This window comes from Manacus vitellinus, unplaced genomic scaffold (assembly GCF_001715985.3).
Source record: "Manacus vitellinus isolate BGI_N305 unplaced genomic scaffold, ASM171598v3 scaffold_5_pilon, whole genome shotgun sequence".
Classification (NCBI taxonomy): Eukaryota; Metazoa; Chordata; class Aves; order Passeriformes; family Pipridae; genus Manacus; species Manacus vitellinus.
Genome location: NW_021940682.1, coordinates 12317156 through 12340142, shown reverse-complemented (window position 1 = coordinate 12340142; position 22987 = coordinate 12317156). Strand labels below are relative to the sequence as shown.

At 40.2% G+C, this 22987-nt stretch overlaps 1 protein-coding gene across 1 annotated transcript; it reads left to right on the top strand.

Moving 5' to 3' along the window:
• The first annotated feature begins 7090 nt into the window (after positions 1 to 7090).
• Positions 7091 to 16701, top strand: NFYB (nuclear transcription factor Y subunit beta). The gene is made up of 6 exons (XM_018080638.2): positions 7091 to 7496; positions 8003 to 8133; positions 9925 to 10122; positions 11836 to 11917; positions 14953 to 15032; positions 15247 to 16701. Exons 1-6 carry the CDS (start codon positions 7403 to 7405, stop codon positions 15277 to 15279), a joined length of 618 nt encoding a protein of 205 aa, XP_017936127.1. The 5' UTR covers positions 7091 to 7402; the 3' UTR covers positions 15280 to 16701.
• Positions 16702 to 22987: the final 6286 nt, after the last annotated feature.

Here is a 22987-nt window from a genome sequence, read left to right as displayed (position 1 = left end):
GAAATTTCCTGGAAGGTTTGGCGGCGTTTTGCAGGGATAAGGAGCGGAGGGCGAGGCCCCGGGATGTGGTGCGAGTAACCCGGGTGGCGGTGCGGGCGGGAATACGAGGCCGGGCTGGCTGCGGGGGGCCCGGGCAGTGCGGGTGAGCGGCCCCTCGGCCCCGCAGGTGCGGCCAGCGCGGGAGTCACATCCAAGGTGACCAACAATAAAGTTGCTGATTAACTGCGGACTCTCGTCTTGTTCGATTTGTAAACAAGGGGTCACGACAGACGAGTTGCCTATCGAACAGATGCGAGAAGGCTTGGAGGCTGTGGGTATAGGTGGGAAGATTCCCCCCCGTGCCCCTGCGCTGGCTGCGTTTGCATCATTGAAGGGCATGAAATCGGGAAGCGGGATCGATCGGCTGGCACTGGCACAGACACAGCCGGGTGGCATCGACGCTTGTCCTGAAACACACGTGGCAGGCCGGGGAGAGACAGGACCCTGCCATTATCAATGTCCACACAACTCGGGTGTGTTCGGCAGGTGTTTTTGGGCAGACCTGTGTGTGCCAGCCACTGTTCTGTCTCTCCGGAAATTATGTAGTTGGCGATCCCGAAGAGTTATTGTATAGGTTATTCACAGACAGTCGTATTGGAAAAAAATTTGGCATGTTCTGGTAATGTTTCTGCAGCTATAACGATAACATTACTTATCCCCTTCGTGGGTCCTGCTGCAGTACAGCAGCAATAGAAAATCAACATCTAGCTTTACCAATTTCTTCAAGGCTTAACCAAAAATATTTTGTTCTGCAAAGAACTGTCATGTAAAAGCTACCTACTGTGCTTGAATTGCTTTTGGGAGTGCAAAATTATTGATAACAATGACCTGAACATTTTTAGGCAGTGAGTAACATAGAAATTTGAGGTTCAGCCTTTGAATGGATTCTGTCACATGTAGTAACCTTTGCTTGTCATCCTGATAGATGGAAGTTATTGTCAATTAAAAAAAAATAATTGCAGCTTTCTCAAAAGAAGCTTTGGCAAAATGGTAGCAAAAAGCAAAATGGCAGAAGCCACTTCAGGCATTATTCACAGGATTTGCAGGAATGGAGAAATGGTGTTTATACATAATCATTAGCATAGTGTTTCTAAACAATGAGCTAGTGATTGCTTTCATTTTCTCTTTGGTTATGTGGCCTGTGGCATGACAGTTACAATGTTAAGGGAGGATCCATCTGTAATTGTCTAGGACACCCAGGATGGTTCAGTCTGAATCATTATGAGGTCTGCCTGAGTCGCTTGAGCTCTGCATTGAGTGGGTGATTATTTATGGCCTTGGCAGCCAGCATTTACAGCTATGACATTATATTTGAGAGAAGTCAAGAACACTGGATATTACTCTTTACACTTCAGTATTTGACAGTTACAGCAGTTCAAAGCTTAACTCTTATTTGTGGTAATAACTACATGAAGGGAGGCAACATTCAGAAGTGGAATAAAAAAGATTGTTCAAGATACTGTGAAGACAGGTAACATTAAACACTGAAATTTTTCAAGTCTGATACCTTGTTTTGTCGGCATTTAAAAAAGGTTTGCAAGGCTCTTCCTTTGGTGCTTTCAAATGCAGATCTCTAATGTCACTCTACCTTTAAAATTTTGCTTAGAAAGGAGTTTGACTGAGTTTTGCAATAGTACTTTGGAGAAACACAGTATTTGGAAATTGCTGTTTGAGTGGCAGGATGCTTGTAAAAAGGGCAAAACATGACTATATATGTATGCCTGCTAAATAACATCAGTAGAATAAAAGAAAGTGTCAGCAAATTCAATTTGGCTGAAAATACTGGCCTGGTCTGAAGTAGCTTTGTGAAACTCTTGCTTGTCCTGTTGCTTGAGAGGAAAAAGTTTCTTGGCACACTTGAGGTACTACTGCAATGAAGGATAAACATAACCAAAGAAAACATTACAAAAGAAAAAGGCAGGATTTGTGGAATGCTGATTTAATAAACAGAACAGCTTAGTTTTTCACAAAAATTGCTAGAAAAGTATCAAAAACTTAATACTGAAAGGTAATATGGGGATTTCAGTCAGGTTGTAGGAGGAAGGAGGTGCTGGTGCAGTCTGTTCAGCACTGCTGCCCTCTTCCAGCTTATGCAAAAGCAACAAAACTGCCTCTGTTCCTCTGTTCATCTTGTTTATTTTCCCCTCCAGCTTCTCTCTTCTGCTGCCAAAAAGGAGAATGCATGGAAACTCGGTTTCTCCTGCTTGCTCCATATCACTGATCCACTCCTACTTGATGTGAAAATACATGTGTTGTTAGTCCACCCATATGTATTGGAGCTGTGCTTGTGGACGTTAGCCAGCCTGGGAAGGAACCACCATGTGCTCTAGCATAGCTGGATCCATGTGGAGGGGACTTGGGCCAGTGACATTGGGGCTCATAAGACGTAAAGTTGATAGGCTTTTACGAGGAGGGGGAAGGTGGAAAGATAGCAATGCCCTGTTTGTGGTCCAAGGGAGGGAACCTGCTACAGCTGAAATGCTGATGAGCCTTAGTGATGCTGTGGGGTTCTCTAAGGATCAGTCTGCTTCTCCTAATGTTATTCTCCTGTGGGGAAAAACACTTTGTGAGAGATTAGAGAAGCCTGAGATGGAGAGAGAGAGAGAGAGAGAGAACAGGATGTATTTGTGTTGTAGGCATGTGCTAAGGGATTTTAACTTTATGCTTTTGTGTGTCTGCTGGAGCAATGTCTCATGAATACATTCACCAGCTGGCATTTCCTGCTGCAGGAGACACTGCCAGGTGAGAATTCAGTGGGGAGTTAGGTTCCCCAGGAGTCACTGAAAAATAAAAGGAAACTAAAGTTGTATTTTCAATTGAAAAATTTTGCTTTTTAGCAGATGAGGGTGCAGAAAGCTCAAAAAACATGTTGTGTCTGTGCTGTTATGTACTGCTTCAGAGCTTTACATCTTGTGACAAGGTGTGGCAAAATTAATCTACAGTGACTGATGTGGTTACTACCTACAGTTTATTATCATTTCTGTCCTGCTTCTTTGGCAGAAACAGCTGTGTGGAATGTGTGTCAAGTGCTTCAGTTCATTGCATATAATTTTCTGCTGTCCCTCTTGTAGGGTAGCAGTTTGGGAGACGGGGTGAATAAATACCACATGAAGTACTTAAATCACAAGAGGCCTTTGGTTCCCCTTCAAGAGATCAGTTTTGCAAATCATTGCCAGATAACTTCCCCATTCTGAAGATAAAAATCATGTTTCTTTGATTTGTTTTAATTTTTTTTCCTTTTATACTGATCTAAGCTTTAGTCCTTTTGCCCCCTCAATGCTAACAGGTCTGGGCTTGCATTCTTCTTCAGTTATCATTTAGTTGAGCCACAGATACTGGTCTCTTAAGGGAGCTCATAAGATTAAACAGGATGCAAGATTTACTTTGAGATACTGAGATTTTATTAGTTTAGTATAGACATGTTATAGGAATGGTCTGAGTTGTGGGCAGCTGACAGGAGCATGTTTTTTTAAGCACCCTTCAAAATATTTATACCAGATGTCAGACTAAACCTGTATGTTCATTCACTTGCATCTTATCACTGAATTTCCTTTGATGTCTGAAGTGTTTATCTTTTAACGTATTTCTCAGGTTAATTTCTATGCATCAGGTAATTTATATATTCCTAGTAATATTATTTTTCATTAAAGATGAAAAAACCAAAATTGAACAGAAAACCACTAGCAGAAAACTTTGTGCTGCTGCTCTGTATTCAGATTTTTTTTTTTTTTTTTTGCAGTGTAGCACTAAATGGTTGTGTCCTGTACTTCCTTGATTTCTCTTCCTGGTTGTTGATAAAAATCAGATAGTGGCATGGTCATTTTAGAGACTGACATGTCACTTCGGATATGCTTAGCTCTCAGTCTTGATTCAGTCCATGTGTATGCATGGAGGAGCTTCAGTGTTTTCCTAGTACTGGAGGCAGAGGATAATGTCCAACATGTAGTAAGTACTTCTTGCAGGTGTACACAGTATGTGCTGTGAGACCAGGTGTTGGAAGCCTCCTCCCTCGTGCAATTCAGTGGCCACACAGGGGTAGGAAATGGTCTTGTTTTAAGAGACACTGCAGTGTCTGTGTGCTGAAACTGCCATGCAAATGGCACGTATAGTCTGCAAACAGGTACTTGTTTTTGAAGCAAGTTGTAACAACTCCAGGGGTTAAAGCAAAATCTGAGTGGGGAGTTCTTGCCCATCTGGACCTTTTAGGATTAGATCTCCCAGGAGATCTCCTGTTCATGAAATTTAGCATCTATTTCCATCCAAAGTGGTAGCTCTTCCTACTAAACGTGCCAGCATAAGAACTGTTGTCCTTTTAGTCTCTCAGTGACTGCAGTTAGTGTAGGCAGGGTGTTGTTTGTATGTTACATTGGACTGTTGCCTTTCTAGAGTAACTTCAGGGACACAAAGTTTAGTGTATTTTGTGGCTTTGGAGGGGTTTTTTGCCTCTTTGTTTAAAGGAATGGGATTAATTAGCAACAGTGTATTGAGAGCAGTGTTTTCTCGTTTTCTGCGCCCTGTTGTGTGTACTACAGACCTTGTGCGGAGCTTGACAATCAGATAATGTGATTGACTTGTTTTGAACATCTGAAATTAAAACTGTAGCACATGAGCATGTAAGTGTGTTGATTATGAGATGACCAGGATAGCAGTGGCCACAGCTTTCTGCAAGGTCATGTTTGTGTCATCCATCAGGCTCAAAGAAATACTAGTAGGGTGACTAGATGGTATATTAATTACAGTTGCTATATTCAGATGCCTAGGTCTAGATTTGAATTAAATGACAAATGTGGCTGAAGTTCTTCCATCAACTTACTTGGATTGAAGTGGTGTGCAGGGATACGGCTCCTTTTCTCACTGTGAGGCCAGACAGGCTGTGGAGGGGGCTCATGGGGTAGCTGGGCAGGCTCTGGCTGTGGGGGTCTTCAAGATGGGTAATGCCCTGGGCAATCGGCTCTGAGCTTGGAGCTGACCCTGCTTTGAGCAGCAGTGGAAGTACAGAGACCTCCTGAGGCCCCTTCCAACCTGAATTATCCTGTGATCCTGGATTAGGGCCTGGTTATGCAGAAGGGTGTTATGCTGTCCATAATCTCCTGTCCCAAGGTTGTCCTGGCAGCTAAAAATCTTTCTTAAAGTAATGCTGACAGAAGTAATTTCAGTTGATATTAAGCTGTCAGTGCCTGTTTTTTTTATCTGAGTCAGATCTGCCTTTTTCTGTTGCAAGCCTTTTCCTGTCAATTTTGCTAATCACTGTTTTAGATTCATAATGTTGATAAACGTTCACACAAATTCCCACTAATGGTGAAATAATCAACACTGTAAGTAGATCTGGAAATGTGCACACATAAAAGAATAGAAGCAAAGATGGTACCTTGAGGATGTATTAGTCTAATGTGGCCAAAACTGTCTGCAGATGCAGCAGAGGTTTAAAGGAGATTCAAGCAGAAATTGTCTTTTGAAGGTGGGCTGGGCTAATGAAAGCAAGATGGTTTCTCAAATGATATTGATGGGTCTTGGCAATAAAGGTTCAGATGGGGTAGCCTGCAGGAGGGGTGAGCAGAAACCAGTGGAGAAATTTGAAGAATATTGCAATCATAAAGGAAGGAAATATTTTAGAAGATATGTTTCATAGGAGACTAAAAAAGGAGGGGGAAAGAAAGATCAAGGTATTTAAAATGGTCCTGGGGCTGAGTAAACTCGATGCTTAAAGATTGCTGAGATCCTGTGTTAAATTCTGGTATGGATCAGAGAGCTGAAACTGAGAATGAGACTGCCATAAAATCCTAACTTAACTTTGGAGGTAGCTTTTGGGATTTACCAGACTGCAGAATTGTTTCAAATTGCAGAAGGAAGAGAGGGACACAACTCTCTTAATGTTGTGTGATGTCAGTTTTGGTAATCTTGACGTGCAGGACTATGATATCCTTGCATTGTCATTACAGTGAGCTGAGTAAGCAAACAGCAGATCCTTTGGAAAATTGAAAAGCAAAGTTAAATCTCCCAACACAGTATCTGCAAAATGCAGACGAAATGAATTCATGTGAAAGTTGGCACATAGAAGGCTAATGCCTAAAACACTACCTTTCCTTTGGGCAGAGATGCTGTGTAAGAAGTGAAACTGTTCTACAAAAGCCTATCAAAAGGGACCAGTAGTTCTTTAAAAAAGTCTGTGTGTGTAATACTCTACAATAAAGAAGACGTAGAAGGGTTGGTTTTTCTCTTGGGCAGCTCTAAGGCTACATCCAGCTGTTGTAGTATTGCCTGAAATGTGAGCAGTGCTCGGGTTACTTGTGCATCTGTGGCCAAGTGCAACACCGGACGTTGCCTGAAGGTTTGAAAGCAGAACTCAGCCTTGTTGCCACAGGCAAAGTGCAGATTAGAGAGAGGTTAAATGCTCATATTTCTGGGTAGGTATAAAAATAACACCACGTTGCTTCTTCCTGCCTCTCCCTCTCCAGGCTAATGTTTGTGGAAATAAGTGAGCTGTGTGGTCTCACTGGCAATGACCACATGACCCTTTGGGGCAAAGGTTGTTCTCCAACGACACCAGGGACCTGTACAGTTGGTGTAGGACAGCGAGTGAATCCAGCCGAGTTCTGCCTTCCTGGGGCCTCTGTGTGCAGCTTGTCAGTAAAAAGGAGGGCAGTACTGGCTCTTTAGGCATCCCTGTTTCTCCTGGCATTCAAATTACCTATTGGACTGTGACCCCATCTCCAAAGCCTCAAGAAGAAGTCTTCTTGTTGGCCACCCTGTCAGAACATTGAGAGAGGAGCATTGAAGGATGCCCAGAGGAGTGAGGCAGGGCAGGACCAGGGAATGCAAAGGGAAACAACTCAGAAGGCACACAGGGGTGAGTGGTGCCTCAGGGAGGAGGAAGATGCAGAGCTGGTCCTGAGGTCTGGCTAGAAGTTTGTCAGTGGGCTTGACCAAAGCTGTTTGTGTGGAGCGTAAAGGTGAGTGAAGGATGCACTCTGTGTGGTAATAAGTAGGTAAAGCATTCAGTGAGCAGGGCCCTGGTATAGGTTTTGAGCATTGTTCAGAGAAACAAATGCCTTGACCTGTTCTGGTCAGGCCCTCCTGGGAACACAAGGTTGCTGTGTATGTGCTGCATGAACCAAATGGTTCTGTGCACAGCCTGTGCCTCTGGCTGAGCTCTTGGGGAAGCCTTACAAAACAGTTTCTCTATTTCCACTGACTGTAAAGCTCAGTAACAAAGGTGGGGATGCTGTTCTCAAATGACAAAGTATCTATGCTTTGCAGAAATTGGTCTAACAGTTTTAAGTTGATTAATGTGCTGGTTTTCAGTAGCAGCTGTACTTAACAGTGTAACAATCATACCTGAAAGGTTTCCTTCCTCTGGTTGTAGATGGATGGTGATAGCTCCACGACAGATGCCTCTCAGTTAGGAATTGCTGGAGATTACATTGGTGGCAGTCACTATGTGATACAGCCTCATGATGGTAAGAAATGTTATAGTAAATGTACTATTTCTCTGTGTGTATATATATAGATATATATAATTTTTTTTTCTTTCCAGTTCTTGTATAGTTCTCTGCTATCTTTTCTCAAGCTAAGAATTTGCAGTTGTTTGTATTCATAATGTATTCAGATGTAAAGCATTTTTTCTGCATTCTGAAGGGTGGAGGTTGGATTTTTCAATGTTGGCACCGAGACCTTGAGGTGATCACAAAAAAATTGACTTCCTAGGAAACAGTTTGTATTTTGACATGACATTAAGAATGCCTGGTGATCAGCAGCCATGTACATTTCTGTGCATAATGAGATAAAGATTATATGTTTATAAAGGTACCCTGATGTTGCATCTATTTTTTTAATTATTTTGATGGTGTTAATGCACTGTGCTTTCAAAGGACTTCGTCCTTCAGTGTAAGATTTTAAACTGACTTTAATTATTGCCTGCTGTCTATCAAATATCATTTCTGTTAACTTTTCTTTATTTCATTAGACACAGAGGACAGCATGAATGATCATGAAGATACAAATGGCTCAAAAGAGAGTTTCAGAGAACAAGATATATATCTTCCAATTGCAAATGTGGCAAGAATAATGAAAAATGCCATACCTCAAACAGGAAAGGTAATACCCTTGTCTGTTAAAGAAAATGTGTTAATGAGTTTTATTCCTTCCTTTTGGTGAACTTGAGCTGGTAGAACAGTGTATTTTTCCAAGTGATGCTGGCTTATTGGATAAAAGCCTTATAAAAGAAAAGGAAAAAAAATAGGAGCAGGAGGTAATTGAGACCAAGTTCATTTTTTGTTAGGTTTCTGGAAGCTTTGAGTAACCACTATAATTAGAGCATCCAGAACAGTGTTCTTCATAGGGCTTTCAAGAGCTTTCTTTTTCCAAGATGTGTTCTCTGAAACTGTTGTAAAGGATGAGACTTGGTGACAATCCTGTATCACTAAAAATATTTTCTATGCAATTCTCTCAAGAGACTTAATCTGCTTTTATTGAGGTGCATAACATTTTGAATAAGTGAACCATTTTGGATGAAATAAAAATCTGATCCTCATCCTGAAGGAAAGAGAGTGGTTAACCTTCCATCACCCTGATTTTTTACATACCCACATGCCAAAGTGACCTAGGAAGTCTGCCTTATACCATGTAGCAGATAAGGCCAGATATTGAAACCCTGGTTTTATTTCTTACTTCTAAGAATAAACTTTTTAATCCATTCTGCTGAGCTGGTGATTGTATAATTATTGGATTGTTCTACCTGTTTATCTTAAACCTTTGTAGGGCTCCTATTACTTGCTGTTTCTCTATTGTATTCCAATTCCAGCCTAGCTAAAACTGGGGTGGGTTTTTTTGGGATCACTCTAAATAGAAGGAAGACATAATTCACTTGCATCTGCTTGTACTGTCATAGTGTTCAGGGCTTTCTGGAGATCTGGGTGTTACATTTATAACTTTGCTGTGAAAAACTCTACCCTAGTCCATATTGTCATAAATTTTTAGTGATCAAGATGAGATTTTTCTCAAGAATTTAGCATATGGGATGTAGAGCTATCTTGAAAAGTCAGGCTGTTTTTTTGTGAAAAACTGCAAAGGAAGTTGCTGGCTGGTGACTTCTGAAAATCTCGCCCTATGTGTCTGAAAATATCAGAGGAACTGGTGAAGATTCTGCATATGATTACTGCATCTTTTTTTTTTAAATACAAATAAGGTTCTTCTCATGTGAAGAATCAGGATCTTAATTATTAAAATCTTCCCAAGTAATCATGAGTAATGCTTGCTGTAATTTTAAGTCATGAAAATTACTTTTGTCCAGCTGAAAACAATAATCACATTTACTTATTTCATTCTTGCCAGGGGCATATGTTTCTTCATTTGAATTCTCATTTGGAAAATTTATACCAGAATATTAAAGCATTAGAAAGGCTTCCTGCTAGGCATATATTCTAGTCCCTGAATCTGTTCAGGATAAAAATACTTGTCATTGCTGAATTTGTGGGAACATACTGCAGTGGGGTTGGAACTGCTGGGTCTCTTAAAAGGAAGATGGTAGTGGGCTATGACATTGTAATGAACAGATTTAAAGAGACAGGTAAGCAAAGCAAGCAGTACTGAGGTGCTTCTGTGTGTAAAAGCTTGTACAGAACATAGTTAGGACTTCAGGAGATCCTGATAGTTGTCTGTACAGGCTGCTTGAAATAGTGAAACATAGGTAAAGTCATGTTGCAGCTGTTCTTACATAAAGCAGTGATGACATCCAGTGATTCCCTGTGCAGCGTTGCCTAAATTGGTATTATCATTAGGTTTTGGGATGTTTCCTTTATTATCTGGTGTATTCCCTGAGTTTTTTGGGGTGGGTTTTTTAAATCTTGCGTCTTAATTAATAAGTTTATGATACTTTTTCCTTACTAGATTGCTAAGGATGCAAAGGAATGTGTACAAGAGTGTGTAAGTGAATTCATCAGCTTTATAACATCAGAAGCAAGTGAGAGGTGTCACCAAGAGAAGAGAAAGACCATCAATGGAGAGGATATTCTCTTTGCCATGTCTACGTTGGGGTTTGATAGCTATGTTGAACCTTTGAAGTTATACCTCCAAAAATTCAGAGAGGTTGGTATATGCTTGGGTATTTCCTCACTTATTTAACCTAGTTGTGTTTAGCTCTCTGTCATTGTAATTATGTAACAGGTAACTTGCACAGTATCTCACAGCCACTAGGCAGGGAGTAATGTTATGTTTAAAAGCATTCAGAGGATATCAAGAGAAAAAGGAGGAAGTAAGCATTTTGATTAGACTTGCTGATTCAGAGTAGTTAAAGCTTTCAACTGAATAAATTATCTAATATATTCGTGGTAGTAAATTGCTCTGTTCTTTAAAGGTGCCTATTAAGAATGTTGGATTTGCTCTTTGGATTCAGTCAATAAAGCTGTGCTTGTCTACATCCTCTGTGGAAGTAGCCTAATGCCTTTTGTTTGTCTGGACTTCAGATCTGCAAAAGAAAAATTGTTTTTCTCATGCTAGAATAATGATTCACATGGAAACCTATCTGCTTCAATGGGTTTTTTAATTATTTTTTTTTAGCCTGTCCCTCGTTTGCTTTTGATACATAGTAGTTTAATTTATCCCTTCTCTAGCAGAAAGTAAGTGTTTTCCTTTCAGCAATTTAGACTTTTTGAAAAAGGAAGTTGCTTCTGCTTGGGTGTTTTGTTCTGTTCTGCCTCCCCCGTCTAAATTGGCATTGCTATAGATGAGTATGCTCTTCAGACTTTGTTTTGTAGACCTAAGGTTTTTTTAATTAATGGGGTCAGACTCGCTAATGATATTTGATTTGCTGACAGCACTTAAAGCTTCCCCTTCCCAGAAGGTCATTTACTGTGATAACTGAGTAACAGGAGGGGTAATCTAAAAGTTGAAGTACTGCTGTGTACTGTCTTTTTCCAGTGCTGTGTAGCAGTTGCACATGCTGTGATAGTGCTGTATGTGCTTTAATTAAAAATGCAAATATTGCCTAGCTAGTTTCAGTACCACTGAAGAAGTCTGAAGTGGGTCTATGCTACTTTCATTCTTAATTGACTGTTTTTGCAGATTATATATGCTGTGGTAGCAGACTAGTTGGATTGGGTTTTAATTGGATGGGGGAATCAGATAGCTTTGCTCATCAGTTTTAAATCTCCATTCCAGCTAGAGTGTCTTCAGGGTACCATATACAATGAAATATTTCTGTTTTGTAACTGAGTATTTAGTCTGCAGCAAGCACTTGCAGAGAATACGTTTTATGCCCATATTATTTTCTTAGCTGTTTTTATGTAATAGCATAAAGCATTGAACTTCATCCTTGTAAACCCGCATGCAGATGACTGGAGGCCTTGGCTTTCTGTGCCAATAGCCTTTCTGGCTGTACTCCTTGACGTGGGAAGAGAAATTCAATATCTTGGTTTTAAATGTCAGTTCTTAGTTGTATGATGATGGCGCCTGTGTGTGGTTGGTAAGCAAATGTTGCGCATTCTTGGTAGTTCTGAGATTCTGTGATTTCTTGTAAATGCTCTTAACAGCTCTGTTTGGATTACCACAGATCTTTGGCTTTCTGCAGAAGGTGAAAAGCCTTTCTTAGAACTACATAGTCCTAGTTTGTCAAGTTTTGGTTTCAGGAGTATGGCTAAGATGAAAGACACTTGTAGTATGCATGTTATCAAATCCAAGCTCCAGTTGCTGCACAGTGACTCTTCTGCAAGTTCCAAATGTTGGCTAGAGCTCATGGGGCTTTGAAAAAATCTCAAGCTTTTTTTTTTTGTTGTTGTTTTTTTGTGCTATCTCTCTCTGTAGGCAATGAAAGGAGAAAAGGGAATTGCGGGAACAGTTACAACTGGAGACGGTCTAAGTGAGGAGCTCACAGAGGAAGCATTTAGTAAGTAATAATTTTTAATTTATTATATTATTACTACAGCTTTCCTTTAGATATCAGCAGTTCCTTTAGATATCAGAATTCTTACTTGAGGAATATATCCTGGACTGGCCACATGTTATGTGTGTAATCCATTGAGATTTTTGTTTGAGATATCTGGAGGATAACCTGTGCTGAGATAAACTCCTACCATTGAGTAGGGTTTTGGTCAGAAGTCATATAGTGGTAAATGATAACACTCCAGTAATAGCTAATATCAACTGTGGAAGATTTTTAAATGCATATATTACTGCTAGTATTTTTCTCTACACTTTCTTTTTTTTTTTTTTCTTTTTCCCTAGCAGCTACATGTTTAGGCCACATTCGTTCTGCTTGCAAGACTGTGGGGGGAAAAAAGTGACTTGAGGTTTTGAGGAGCTCATCTTTGAGAATGAGGCAGAGAAGAACGTCATCTTCATATAATTCTAAAATACTTAGTATTTCTTACATTTGAAAGAATACACAGATTGGCAAATAAAAGGTATAGGGCAAGGAGCATCATGTGAATTCACTGTAGTTCTTCTTTCTTATACTGTGAATTAAAGCCTGACAGTTGTAGGGATTTGCACTGGTTTTGTTGATGTGGGATTCCTGCATGTAGTCTTTACCTTGGCTTTCAAATGTTAGGGGCTGGTAATGTTGAAGCTGATACAAGAAGAATTAGGAAGCACAGCTCTAGTCATATCTACTGATAAGATTTAGTTTTTCAAGTATCTGATAAATATTCTGTTTAAAGTCACTGCTGAACTAGTAAAAATTCAAAGCCTGAGGACCAAAATGACCTATTCAGGGTCAGAAACACACTTTGCTCCCAGTTTGATGACTTTGGATACCTAATACAGATTCTTCAGGTCTCTTCCAGCCTGGAAGATAAGCTTGTAAAACTGGCTCAAAACTAAGAATCAAAATTTAAATATTGCAGTGGACTTATAGAAAGCTTTATTTTTTTTTAACATGACCCTTTTAATTTTATAATTAAAGATTAGGCAATGCAAATAGTAAAATCTTATCTGTAGTCACTCATAGGTAATAGCTCTGCTTGTTCTGAAGTAGTAAGGGACTATCACAACTATGGGCCCTACTTGTTTTACCTTGGGTATGTTGCTAATGGTTTCTACTTTGCAGCTGTTTGGAGTCTGTCCAGTTTGGAAGTGTTGAATCAATATATAGAAATTGTTCTAAAAGGTTTATTTCATGTAAATACTGATTTGTATTTGCGTATATTCTGATTTTCGCTTCAAGCATCTAAACTGCTGTTCAGGAATTGAGGGGGAATATGTAGCTGGAAACTTCTCATTGTGTCTGTGTCCACTGTCTTGTTTTATAGGGCAAAGAGGCAAATTCACAAAAAGTTTCTCCTCTTGATGCTCATGGGCTGCTTAGCCCGAGTACAATGCCCACCAGAAAATAGAAACTGGAATCAAGAAATCAACTTACTCTATGGATCCTCTGTCCCCTTCCCAGATTTGATGTGATCTGTTAAGCTTCAGAAGGCTGAAGGGCTGCTCCTAGCTCTTGTTCAAATATCTCAGGCTTAAGAGCCTCAGAGTACTCTATGAAATAAACCTCAATTTGGTGTGATTTGAAAAGAGCAACTTTAAAAGTAATATTAAGTCCTGGCAAGATGCAAAGGAGATGTTGCAGTAGTAGAAGAAGGTAGAAAAAATTTATGTGAAATAGCTGACCATGTCAAGTGCTGCAGGTATTTCTCTCCAGAGGGGCAGCTACAGATCTGTCCAGAATGATGGTCTCACTGCAGCAGTAGCAGTGACTGCTGTGCTGCTGTGGCACAACCCTCAACTTATTTGTTTTAGCCTCACATCAAGGCTGGGTCAGAGTCTTGCCATTAAGCTGTGTTGGATGTGAAACATGCAGATTGAAGGGCAGTAAATTTTAGACCTGCCAGAGCCACTCTCACTGTGATCTTAATGCATCTCTTAACTTGCAACTGAAGTAACTGAAAATTTGTACAACCAAGGAGGAAATAAAAAAAAAAAAAGCTACAAAGCCCCCAACCAACCAAAAATCCAATTACAAAGCCATCAAGTGTCAGCTTTCAAATGAAAACTGTTAAGGATTATACTGTGTTTTCAAAATTTTTTGTTGGTTATAGATCTTGTCTATACTTAATGACTGAAAACAAAGCCCCATTGTTTGCATCCTAGAGGAAAATGTTATGTTACAGTGACTCAACTTACAGTTTAAGAGTTCTGCTACATTGCTGCCAAGTAGCAGTTGTAACATACCTACTCTGTCACAGAGCTCAGTGTACATGTTATTGTGAAGGTTTATGTTATAGCATCGCTCCCCATGTCTTCTCTCTGTATTTCAAAAGTACTTTTTACTCTTTTTGTTGGCCTCCTCTCTCCTGTGTGAAATTCAGAGCTCTTGTGCATGCCCTGAAGGACATGCCGAAGTCAACCAGTGTAACGTCAGGCTCTGGCAGTGCCTTTTATTTTCTGCCATTGCCTGTCTCTGTTCATCTCTGCTGCCTCCCAGGAGGCTTCCATATTATGGAGTTCCTGATGGGTTCTGTTTTATAAAGCAGCATAACCATTTCATTGAGTTCCTCACACATGGGTATGTTCAAGTGCTAACCAAACCCAATTGAATTTCCCACGTTTCTTGGGATATCAAATGCTGGAGATTGCTTTTTCAGTGGTCAGGATGACCACTCCGCTCCATTTGCCAGGGTACAGCTGGGTATGTTCTGCTTCAGACATGTGCAGGGCAAAAACAAGGTGCTGTCTTAAATTTGCATCAGACAACCTAAAAGTAAGTTGAATTTTGTTTCCTAAGTGTTTCTTCGTAATGGGAAGAAACTTGTTTACTTATAACACTTGGTAACAAGTGTGTCTATATGCAGTGTGGGATGGTAGCTGTCAGGAGATGAATGGCTCTGTAGCCATGGAGTGGAACACAAAGGTTATTTAATGGACACAAGGCTCTGTATATCCAGCAGCTCTTGTCTAACTTTTTTAAAATACTCTTTCTTTCAGCTAACCAGTTGCCAGCAGGCTTAATAACCACAGATGGCCAACAGCAGAATGTTATGGTCTACACAACATCATATCAACAGGTACTGTATCCCATCCCCTACTCTCCCTTTCTGCTGCTAAAACTCAAGCACTGATTCAGCTGTTCTGTTCTGAAAGATGAGAATGGATTTCATTTAGTCCTTTGGTGGTGGCTGTGCTGCCATTTCAACACCACAACAGTTCACAGCTGCTGCTGCTGCAGTGCAGTTTCAGAAAGGGTGCATTTGAATGTAAACTTGCATTTTCTTTCTCTAGATCTCCGGTGTTCAACAAATTCAGTTCTCATGATTTTGAAGAAAACTTTTTATCTGGGAACATGAGACGGAAAACCTGTGCAACTCTAATGAAGAGGCAGTTTTAATGACTGGTGAAGAGATTTATCTCTTTGTATATTAAATAGCTGTAATGTAGCTACCAGAAGCTTGACTAATTGAGGTGTGAGTTCTGACTCAAATCTTTTTCATGATGATTTTAAAAAAAATAATTGGATTTTAAAGGTATTAAAGTATTTTTGTTTTGTACAAGAGTTTGTTGCTCTGTATAACTCCTGTATGCATTGTATATTGCAATTTATTACTGTCAGAGATTTGTAGACAGTTTCTTATTTTCATATTGAATCATGTTACTTTTGTAATTCAGGTAAACAGCTGGGTTAATTCATGTTTACCCTTTGAATTAAATTGTAAGGGTAAAGTTCATTTTTGAATGCAAGTTGCCTTTATTATAAAGATTGAGTTGGTCTTGGTTATGTAACTTGTCTTGCATGACAACCTCAACTAACTTTACATGTCAGCATATTTATTGAAATTTTGAAAGGGACTTTTTCCTCATGAAACGAGCAGCTCAAAAGAATTGCTACAACTGTTTTTTTAATGTAACTTCTGAATTAAAAGTTAATCAAAACCAATGAATGCTCTACTACATTTAGGGGCTTAGAGCTTATCAACAGTGTTGAAAGCACTGACTGTGTGTGATGCAGGTTTTTTTTAGTTGCATTAACTCTCCTTTAACTTACTTTGATATTTTTAAGGTGGTCTTTCTGCCTTCGTTTTTATCTATGGTTTTTAGAATCCAAAACTTAGAAATCCAAGGCTAGTGGGGGAAGGGGGGATTTTATAGTCCTTGTGGTAAAAGATCTCATTTTAACTTTTTACTGAAATGTTTTAAGGTTTCCTGTGAGACTGTGGGAACTCAAATGTGTTAGTGACTCTGTGTGCAGGCTGCCTCTGTGTGTGTGTGTGTGTGTGTGTGTGTGTGTGTGTGTGTGTGTGTGTGTGTGTGTGTGCGTGCAGGAGTGGCTGAAACTTGAACAAGTGATACAAACCTGAAATGGAAGACAGACTTCTAGTTTGCTGTCTCTTTCCTGGTTTTGCAATAAACTCTTCCTGGGTAATGTAGTGCTGTATATTTAGTGAGCTGTTCTTGGTAACATTTCTGTTTCTTTAATAATTGGGTGGGTAATTTTGTTGCCATGTCTTAGCCTGTTAGGGTAATGGTGGGGGTTTCAGTAATATATCTTACTCAGACTGAATTTTGGGACCTTTGATATTTTTACTGTTTGCAGTGGACTGCAATGTAATATAATAATTATCTTTCCACCTACGTGTCATTAATTTAAGCAAACCGCACCTTGCAACTGTTGCCATATAATTTCTTGCTGGTTTTGTCTTTTCTGAAAAAAAAAAGAAAAAAAAAAGTAAAAAAAAAAAAGTAACAGTTCAGTATTGGGAAAATAGCTTAAACTAAGACATCCTGGAAGCCTGAAATAGGCAGTTCTTTGCTAAACAAAAATTTTATGTATGTGCAGATTTAAACAGCGTTTCTTACATGTCAGCATCATGCTGGCAGAGCCTCTGGAGGTGATCCAGTGTATTCTGTGGCAGTCTGGACGGATGTTCTGGGTTTTGTGGCAGCCTGTCATTCTTCAGCAGCTATGACTGAACAAATGGAGTTTTTCATTAAATGTAAAAATGAATAACACAATCCCTACATGAGCCCCTTCTGTTTGTATTCCATTTATTTCAGGGCAGCATACCCTGTTCTTGATGTTCCCAGATTTGCAATGGAAGAAAGTTGTGATACCAGCCAGGGAGAAGCTAAGAGAGATTTGGCAGTTGGAAGTGCAGGAGGGGGGCTGAGGTCATCCTGCTCCACACATTTGCTTGAAACAAACAACATTTTTCAGTCTGCCCCCTCTTCTGTGAGTTTAGGTTAGAGTATTTTGAGTTTGTGGTTTATACACCATCATGTGAGCAAAGGAGCGTTTTTCTTTTTTCTTTCTTCTCTTCCTCACCCCCTGAGGTCCAGGCACAAAACTGCAACCAACTTGCTCATTCACTTCTGAAACTGCATAAACAGAAGTAATAGTGCAACACTTTGTTCCATCTCTCTTTGAAACCATTCTAATAAAGTCTGAAAAAATACTTGCCTAATTTATATTAGGAGTAGCACAACTGCAGAGCCTTTAGTTTTGTTTAACAACTGATGCATGTTCTCACTTTTTAAGTATTCCAAGTTTACAAGTAGCTTAGACCCAAAGCAAGAATGACCATTCCTGCTGCATCCCATGTGTTCCTACAAAACTGCTGTGTTTGGTTTTCTGAATGTTTTGTTTGAACTGACATAACCCCAAATTGAGCTTGTGCTCGAGACAGCTGTGGCAGCCTGTGCTGAGACTTGGAGAAAGGCTGCTTGCAACAGCAGTGATGTTCAAAGATCTGTTTCCAAGCACAGTGACTTTTTTTTAGGTGTCTTTTCATGACACAAGCAAATTTTACCACAGTGATTTTTTTAAAATGAATTTCTGTGTAACTTGATCCTTCTGACATTTCTTTATAGAGTGCTTGTGGTGTCTTTAAAAGCACAGAATTGCTGTTATCTCTGGTCAAACTGCAGTTATGAGAAAAGCTAATTGAGGTGGTGCTCTTCTACATCCCCTTTTCATTACAGGCTTAATGGGAGCTGAGGCTCTGCCTTTACCAGTTTTGTTGATGTACATATGCACTGTTTTACTATTTTATTTATTCCTCTCTTCTGATCTCTACTGAATGCTAAAATATGTGGCTGGATGATGTAGCCAGAACACAGATGGAGTCCTGGCATGAGGTGGTACATTCTAAATATCCACTGACCCATGCTTATCTGCCTGTAGGTAAAAATCAGCCTGAATTATGTGGGCTGTACTTCAGATAGCTGTCCTCCTTGAACTGCACCCCGATATGCTGTGAATCATGTCAGATTGGTAGATGATCCCTATTGCAGTTTCAGGATGATGCTCATTAAGATGTTGCAAGCATATATAGGTGATTTCTCTCTTGCCTTTGGCAGGAGAGGAAGCATATGGGCAACTGCACACACAGAGGAGATTCCTCAGTGCAAAGCAAGGGGGAGAGCCAAGGGCTAGTATTTTCCCCAGCACCTTGCTGTCATGATAAGATTTGGCAGCAGCCTTGCTTACAGCTATAATGTTCCTCATTTTGCAGAGCTCTGAATGTGATTAATGTTCTAGTTGTCACGTAGGCTCGCTGCTTCAGTTACATTTACAGCAATAAGACAACTTGCTTTTAAGTCACTGTACTCCCAAATGGTGCAGGCTTGAGTTTTTCAGTTTTGATTTGTACCAAGTAAAGTAAAAGAAAGGAAGATTTTCACCTAAATTTGAAGTGAATTTTCTTGTGCCTATAGATGAAAAAACCACACCCCTGTATGTAGATTCTAAGATTAATAACACTATAGGAAAACTATATTTTATACAGGGCCCAAGCAGCCCTAGAGGAAGAAGTTAAATATTGATAATGTGGACCATGGTTCTTACTGTTCTCCTGTCAGACTGGTTTGGTGGAAAGAGCAGCGGTAGGATGCCTTTTGGATGTGGTACTCTTTAAGATATACCTTGTTGAAAATACAAACCAATTTCTCCTCTTCAAAAATCAGATATGCTGTTCTGGCAAAATAATTCACACTTTTGTCCTTTCAAAGGCTGAAAAAAATACATTCAAGCAACCAAATATTGATCCATTTACCTATTGATTTGTGAAAGTGGGATGATAATGGAATGCAACGTCACCTCTGACCCTGGGTATGTAAAAGTTTAATGGGAAGCTCTCTGGAAACTGCCAGTTCAGCTTGTGGTGACATCCAAGGCCACGTGCTCTTGGGAGTGAGGGCAGTTTGCTCCTGTGCACAATGGTCTCCAAATTGGTGCCAGCTGCAGAGTTTATTAAATCAGAGTCTCCAAGGATGGCTGTGGAGGCAGGGCCAGAGGTGAGGCTGTGCACAGCAGCTCAGACTGAGTCGGCTACCCTTGTGTAAGAAATCTTCCAGGCAAATTTCCAGGGTCATTTCCTGGAATATTTTACTGCAGCACAGTCGGCCAGGGGATCTGTTTATCGGGAGCAATGGCACCTGATTTGTGTTTGTATGAAAGAAAACTATTGAGGGTTTAAATCTGCTGGGCAGAGGGGCATCCTTGGGGCTGCTAATCTGATCTGTGTGTGCCTTACACTTAATCTGGCACAGCCCACACAGTAACATGAACAGCAAATAAAACCACCTCCCAACAGCACACCTGAGACTCACAGTTCAGGTGTAAGTGCTGTGTCACTCAAAATACAGCTGCAGCTAGAGAATGGCCACCATTTTATGCAACAGCAAATTAGGAGGAATATATAATATTTTCACTTCTCTCTGCACCCTGTGGGAAGACAGTCAACCCCAGAAAAGCTTATGTCCCATCACTGTTGAGAGCAACACAGCACAGATAAAGGGTGCTGGGATGCACAGGTTTGTTTCTGCAGCATCCAACTCCTTGGCCCCAGCCATGAAATCCAAAGCCAGCCAGACACCCAAGTTCCCTGTGTAATGTAACATACCAGGAAAAGCAACCTGATGAGCAGGGAGATGCCCAGAGCCAGCTAACAGGAAAGGCTAAGCACTGAGGGAGAAGGAAAGGATCCAAAAATCTCACCTCCAGCCAGCTGGAGAACATTTCTGCTACAGGGAAACAGGCTCCATCACTTTGTGATGAGAAAAAAGGGCCTGGGGAGTGTTGCATCAGAGGATGAGTCCACTCTCACTCCATTGAAAACCATGAGCAACAGCCACATTTCACAAGCCAAGCAGCTGAAACTCATCCCAAATGTCTCTGGGGTGGATGCAGTGGGATCAAGTTCTGTACCCATCAGAAAAAGAAATAATAACAATAAATGGCCATTTTGTCTGGCTTGACAGCTCCCACATTGCTTCAGATGACTCAGCAGTACTTTTCTACAGCAACTTCATCTTCCTAACTTTCTTTGGTAATCTTTCAATAATAACTACATAAATATCCTGCATTTACACTAAAACATTTATGCTGTAACATAAATAGGTGAAAACTCAAACTATTACATTGATATTTCAAGCCTTTTTTTTTCAAGACAGTTATTTCAGAGAGTTGCTCCCAGACTCCATTTTCCTTATGGAGCAGACAGCATTTAAGGTCAACATAAAAGTCTCTTCTCTAGTCAGGCAAAGTACAATGAAGAAATAATTGCAAAGCTGCTACTAAAAAGGAAAATTTGGGATATTTCTTAATATCCCAAAGTTGCAAGGTGCTACTTGTACTAAATAACTTTTTGTTAAAGGAGAACTATCAGCACTGCACGTAAGAGAGTGATGGCTACTCTAAAAGGCAGTTAAGAGTCCTAGACAATAAACATTTAAATGAGTGAATGCAGACAAAAAAAGAGGATGCAAACAAAACAAAGGAAATATTACCGTTGAACCTTCTAAAATGGCATTATACCAAGTGTGCCTCTTTTAAGAATCACTTGGAAATAACTATATTGATAACTTCCATGTGTGGATAACAATATTTTGTAATTTAAACAGATACAGAAATAACTCTCTGAACACCAGGACACACTGAAACGCTTCATCTCTTTTTCTCTTTGAAGATACCACATCCAAGCCTTAGTTTTCATTTTAAGGAGCTGCTGTACCAACTTAGCAATTATGTCATATATTAAAAGCAGATGCTTGTGAGAGGCAAGAACCCCCTTGAAAAAAAAACAATGACAGCAAACTATGCCCAGCCCCAGTTTGGTAGACATTTTTGTTGTTACTGTCAGGGCTGTGAGTCCAACAAGTACCGTAAAGTGCTTCAGGCTTTTGAAGGATTTAGGGAACAGACCAAGGCTTCATTTAGCAGCTTTATAGATGCCAGATTTTTACCAGATACCTTTAGGCACATAAGGATGGAGTTAGACAAACGGGCCCACAAGCTTACAGAGATCTCTTGGGCCTTCCTGCCATCCTCCCTCCAGGGGGCTGCAGGTGCAAGACACAGATTCTATGATCTGGCTGGATGCCCAACCTACCCCCACCTGCCTCCCAAGCACGCCCTGGGGGTTTCCCCTCTCTGGGGGCAGTGCTGGAGATGCAGTATCCTCCAGACTCATTCATGGAACAAGAGAATTCATTTTAAGCTCATCGTCCTGATACCTTTCAGCTAACTTCTGGATAAATAAAGGAGATCTCCACGTCCAGATCAGTCCAAAACACCACCAAAAGGAAGATTTCACAGCTACGAACAGGAGGAGGAACACGCTCACTGCACACAGTGCCAGCAGTCAGTGCTCCACCCCTGCCCTGGGAATCTGGAAATGCTTCAGTGTCAGAACTGGAAGCCACAGAATAAAACCCCTGATGTTTAGCTCATTAGAAAATATAAAAATACGCAGGGGACCAGCTAATGCCATAAAGAAAAATAAGCCTGAGTTGTTTTTAAGATAAATTCATACAGCAAATTCAAATTTGCCTTCAAGAGAAAATAAGTCCTACTCTGAGAATCTTATTAACAGAAAGAAAACAGCATGAGGGAATTCTTCACTGATTGTTTAGGTTTTCCCATTTGTTTTCCACTAATGCAAGGATCACAAATAACAAAATAATAACAACAGTTATTACAATAGCTAGGAACACAAGGAAGGAATAAATCTGGAGCAGACAGCTTTTAGCAGTTTCTTGTATGAAGTCTCTTAAGGAGGTCTAGAAACAATCCAGACCTTCCAGTTCACTTGCTTGTCTCTGCTCCCCTGCTTCTGGCCACACGTACTGCTTGTTTCCTCAGTAGTTCCCCATAGTCAACTGCCATAAAAGTTCACCAGCTTGCCCAAGATGATGACATTTTGAGCAGAGCTGGACACAAATGCAATTCATGTCCTTACCAGAAGCCTTCTGAGCACACTAAGTACTGACACATGTTTTTAACAAACTGTAACAAAGCAACACCAAACTCCTTGTCACTCATTTTGAACAGCATGGCTGGTGTACAGGCAGGGGAAGTAATTTCAAAATTTCACTTCAGAGACCACAGCCTGCAAGCTGCATGGCACAAAGGCAAGGAAGGGTGAGAGTAATGGTGAGGGCACAGCAACTGTAGGAGAAGGTGGGGCAAGGAAAGTGGAGAGCCTCCACTAAGGAAAAAGCTCATGAGGTAACCAAGAAGTAACCTGAAACAGGGATAGTATTACATTATCATTAAATCCTCTTCCCTGCCTTGACAAACTCACTCACCCTCTTCTCTGTATCAGAAATTTGAAGTTTGTACACGTACACCTTTGAAAAAACAGCCCCACACGGTGTTTACAATGCATTTGATAGGACAACCACTTTATTACAAAGAACAAACAATGCTCTGAAATAAGACTAATCAACTTCAATTGTACAAAATGTCAGTTTCCTTGTAGAGGTCATTAAGTAACAGGCTGTAAGACTAAGTTCACGTCAAATTCGCTATCCTGAAATATCAGATAACAACAGTAATACTTATTATATCTTCAGAGTTTATGGCATGATCATGTGCTCTACTCCAAACTACATTCAAAAGATATTGCTATAATTACTTTGAAAACACAAAGTATAGGTTATTGTTCATTTCATTTCCACTTTCACAAGAACATTCTTAAGGTGAAGCTGTAGCAGTGTCTGCCATAAGTGGCACGACTGTCCTATA

What these genes read in the sequence shown, in the direction of transcription:
- NFYB (XM_018080638.2), top strand. Translation starts at nt 7,403, where the DNA reads ATGGATGGTGATAGCTCCACGACAGATGCCTCTCAGTTAGGAATTGCT. An exon ending in CCATACCTCAAACAGGAAAG is followed by an intron (nt 8,134 to 9,924) that starts GTAATACCCTTG and finishes TTTCCTTACTAG; the next exon opens with ATTGCTAAGGATGCAAAGGA. An exon ending in ACACAACATCATATCAACAG is followed by an intron (nt 15,033 to 15,246) that starts GTACTGTATCCC and finishes TTCTTTCTCTAG; the next exon opens with ATCTCCGGTGTTCAACAAAT.